The sequence below is a fragment of the Dendroctonus ponderosae genome, unplaced genomic scaffold (genome assembly GCF_020466585.1).
Source record: "Dendroctonus ponderosae isolate FM_Combo_2020 unplaced genomic scaffold, Dpon_F_20191213v2 Dpon_F_20191213_8, whole genome shotgun sequence".
In the NCBI taxonomy this organism is placed as follows: Eukaryota; Metazoa; Arthropoda; class Insecta; order Coleoptera; family Curculionidae; genus Dendroctonus; species Dendroctonus ponderosae.
This window is the reverse complement of record NW_026019016.1, coordinates 12,741,962-12,745,803: the sequence shown is the minus strand read 5'-3', so window position 1 is coordinate 12,745,803 and position 3,842 is coordinate 12,741,962. Positions and strand designations below refer to the sequence as shown.

Sequence of the window (3,842 nt, the reverse complement as noted above, 5' to 3'; positions counted from 1 at the left end):
ATTTTTCTAAAACTTCTAGGATCTTCAGAGACAAGTGTTGTCTAAGTACGCTAAAAATTGCAAATTACTACTCGCTTTAGTTTGCAAGATGCGAATTTTTAAAGAAGAGCGCGCAGTTGACGAAAAACACCTATTTTGAGACCGGTATTAACCAAGCTAGAAAAAATCAGGATTTGGTGCCATTTTTCTGAAACTTCTAGGATCTTCAGGGGCAAGTGTCTTCTAAATATGATAAAAGTTTCAAATTTCTGCTCGCTTTAGTTTGAGCGTTATGCATTTTTAAAGGAGTGGAAGCAGTTGAGTAAAAACATACATGTTTGAAACTGGTATTTACCAACCTGAAAAAAAACCAGGATTCTAGATGATTTTCATGAAACTTTCGAAATGTTTAAGTTCAAGTGCCGTTTAAAGATGGTGATGGTAAAATTTTCAGAGTTCTTCTGGCATTAATTTGAAAGATACGAATTTCCAAAAAGGTGAATAAAACATACATTTTGAGGCTGGTATTTACCAAGCTGACAAAAATCAGTGTTCCGGGTGATTTTTCGAAAACTTTCAGGATTGTTAGAGCGAAGCGTCTTTTAAAGATGGAAAAAATTTGAAATTTCCAGCGGTTTTAGTTTGGATGATCCGAATTTTGAAGGGAAAGGTCACAGTTGCGTTATAACATCCATTTTAAGCGTGGTAAATATCAAGCTGGTAAAAATCAGCATTAAGGGCGATTTTTATGAAACTTCCCCACTCATTAGAGCCACATTTGCTTCAAAGATTGTGGAAATTTGAAAGTGCTGCTTGCATTAGTTTGGAAGATACGAATTTTTTAAGGGAAGAACCTCAAAAAAAACGTTTGAAGAGCATTTTGTGCAGCTTCAACAGTCACAATCACTTTCTGTCTCTACATCACAATAATTTAAATATAAAATTCTATTGAGCACGTAATTGGCGTGGCAAAGGTTTTGAAACGCGCAAAATGGAAAGATTTTAGATCAACTTTATGCACCTCAAAAGGCTGCAAAGTTTGAATTGATCATTGAAATCAAATGCCTCCAAGGCTGCGAGCGACTTTGCCAGGCCTTAAACTCACTGGGAAAATGATGAAATCAAACCAACTTATCGAGGTTTAAAAGGCACTTTGCGAAGCTCATCTGCATTTGAGGGTGGTGCAAAGTTTTCAACTTACCTTTTAACGGCAACTTAAACTTGCGCAATTCACTGCATCAGACACTTTTACACCACACTTTTCAAAACGCAAAAACACACGCGGCCAATCACTTACGCTCTCTTGAATTTTGAGAATTTTCGACTCAATTATGTCCGAATCGGAGGAATAAACGGTGGGCGGTGCCTGGCAATTATCAGCTCCTCCCACATCCTTAGGGATAATCATGTTGAGCGAATGGCAAACGAGTTCCGGGCTAATTCGGGAATTAAGGGCAATTAAGTCTGGATTTAGAACAACAATTTGTCCCTGTCGGAGAATGGATGGTTCTTGTCGCACTTGCGTCCAGATTTATTGTTCCGTTCGATTAACCCACAATCTCTTCATTTGATTTCTTCACACTAACGGCCGATTTGCACGTTCGAAGTAGGCTGGATGGCTTCTGCAGAAAAGCGCTAGTGTCCACACTGGACGATCGTCCAGATCGGTAAGATGCATTGTGCTTTGAGGGACTGTAAGTGTCCGATCTGGGCGGACGTTCCAAGTAGTGGCCAGAGATGCCGATCTCGCTCCTTATCCAGGGGTCTTCACCGACCCTAAAAATCCCCTGAGTGAGTTTGGCAAATTTTCTGTGGCACATTTTGGGCCTTGCCACATGAGGAAATTCGGGATTTCTCTTTGGCTGTAGTGTCTCAGATACAAGATGAGGCATGGCAGCAGAGAAACGGTCAAAACCAGCAGGAAAACACAGCAGTGGCAGATTAGGGTGTTGTAATACACCTCTGGGCCTATGGAGCGTTTCTGGGAAATTTCCTGCGGGTTAATGCGGTGCACAAGAGAAACTCCTGCAGATTCTACCTGAATAGCAGCGTCCAGGTATTTGACGCCTAATTTACACAGGCTGAGGAAAATGAACCAAACGCGCGATATGTAGAACAAGAGCCAATGGAAAATTACGTCCTGCAGCAAATTAAACCGGTAAGCGCTCCATCCACTCCTGCCGAGAAACTTACCCAACAAATTTTCGTCTTCCATCCGTAAAGCGCATTCGAAGTGCAACGGAACTGCACATAAAGCAGCGCAAATAACGGCCCCAAGAAGAGCACGGTGGGCACAATTGAGGAAAAACTATCAGGAAACAACTTGGAGGCTTCAACCAGAGCGATGATGAATTTTGAGTGAAGTCGCCCAATGGAATCCATCGATTGTACAAATAACTGGAAATTTTCCTTGTTTTGGGCACGATTTCAAATGTTAACTGATTGAAATGTTGTCAGTGTCAGTTTCCGCAACAAGTTACTCAGTGAAAATGGATTCGCTTCAGACGTTTCGCACGCCCGAGCGGGTGCCGTCCTCAGAGGTGTTTCGCTCGAAATCGTTTCAGCTTTGCCTCAAATGCCTTTTCGTCGTTTCCATCTTCGAGAAGCGCGAAATGTTCCAATCTCTTCGAACACACTTAGAAAATTTCTTGCCATTTTAAACGGGTTTTGACCAGTCACGGCTTTTAACCGACAAAGTATTTTTTGAAACTTATGGGTTTTTTGGCCGTCGTTCGGTAGAATTTCTTATTGACGTTTCGCAAGCACGAGTGGCTTGTATCTTCAGAAGTGGTTTGCTTGAACGCAGCGTAAGCGTCAAAGTGGATGTTTTTAATCAACTGCACGCACTCCTTTAAAATTTCATATCGCTCAAACGTAAGCGAGTATCAATTTGAAATTTTTAGCATATTTACAAGACACTCGTCTCTGAAGATGCTAGAAGTTTCAGAAAAATCGCACTAAACCCTGATTTTTGCTAGCTTGCTTAATACCGGCTTCAAAATGGCTGTTTTTCCTCAACTGTGCCTTCTCCTTTAAAAATTCGTATCTTTCGAACTAAAGCCAGTAGCAACTTGAAATATTCAATACCTTTAAACGAGACTTCAATCTAAGGATCCTGGATAGTCTATAAAAATCGTTGAGATTTCTAATTTTTTCGAGCCTGGTTAATACCAGTCTCAAAGTGGATGTTTTTACTCAACTGCACTCACCCCTTTAAAAATTCGTATCGCTCGAACTAAAGCGAGTAGCAATTTGCAATTTTTTGCATATTTAGAAAACACTTGTCTCTGAAAATGCTAGAAGTTTCAGAAAAATCGCACTAAACCCTGATTTTTGCTAGCTTGCTTATTACCGGTTTCAAAATGGCTGTTTTTCCTCAATTGCGCCTTCTCCTTTAAAAATTCGTATCTTTCGAACTAAAGCCAGTAGCAACTTGAAATATTCAATATCGTTAAACGACACTTCAATCTAAGGATCCTGTATAGTCTATAAAAACCGTTCAGATTTCTATTTTTTTCGAGCCTGGTTAATACCAGTCTCAAAGTGGATGTTTTTACTCAACTGCACTCACTCCTTTAAAAATTCGTATCGCTCAAACTAAAGCGAGTAGCAATTTGCAATTTTTTTGCTTATTTAGAAAACACTTGTCTCCGAAAATGCTAGAAGTTTCAGAAAAATCGCACTAAACCCTGATTTTTGCTAGCTTGGTTAATACCGGTCTCAAAATGGATGTTTTTCGTCAACTGCGCGCTCTTCTTTAAAAATTCGCATATTGCAAACTAAAGCGAATAGTAATTTGCAATTTTTAGCATATTTAGACAACACTTGTCTCTGAAGATCCTAGAAGTTTTAGAAAAATCGCA

The 3,842-nt window shown here is 39.9% G+C and overlaps 2 protein-coding genes across 2 annotated transcripts in view; both read right to left on the bottom strand.

Moving 5' to 3' along the window:
• LOC109539511 (transcription factor 21) overlaps nucleotides 1–1,755 on the bottom strand; it is a gene marked incomplete in the record, with an annotated part of 5,994 nt that extends 4,239 nt beyond the window's left edge. Inside the window, 1 exon segment of the mRNA XM_019907290.2 lies at nucleotides 1,181–1,755.
• LOC109539510 lies at nucleotides 1,487–2,466 on the bottom strand. The gene is made up of 4 exons (XM_019907289.2): nucleotides 2,173–2,466; nucleotides 2,018–2,119; nucleotides 1,812–1,960; nucleotides 1,487–1,755 (listed from the first exon to the last, which is right to left on the bottom strand). The coding sequence occupies exons 1-4, from the start codon at nucleotides 2,359–2,361 to the stop codon at nucleotides 1,527–1,529; spliced, it is 669 nt and encodes a 222-aa protein (XP_019762848.2). The 5' UTR covers nucleotides 2,362–2,466; the 3' UTR covers nucleotides 1,487–1,526.
• Nucleotides 2,467–3,842: the final 1,376 nt, after the last annotated feature.

Coding starts and splice junctions, on each gene's coding strand:
- LOC109539510 (XM_019907289.2), bottom strand. CDS start 2,361: ATGGATTCCATTGGGCGACTTCACTCAAAATTCATCATCGCTCTGGTT. Junction 2,120..2,172: donor GGAAGACGAAAATTTGTTGG/GTAAGTTTCTCG, acceptor AATTTGCTGCAG/GACGTAATTTTCCATTGGCT. Junction 1,961..2,017: donor ACCTGGACGCTGCTATTCAG/GTAGAATCTGCA, acceptor GAAATTTCCCAG/AAACGCTCCATAGGCCCAGA.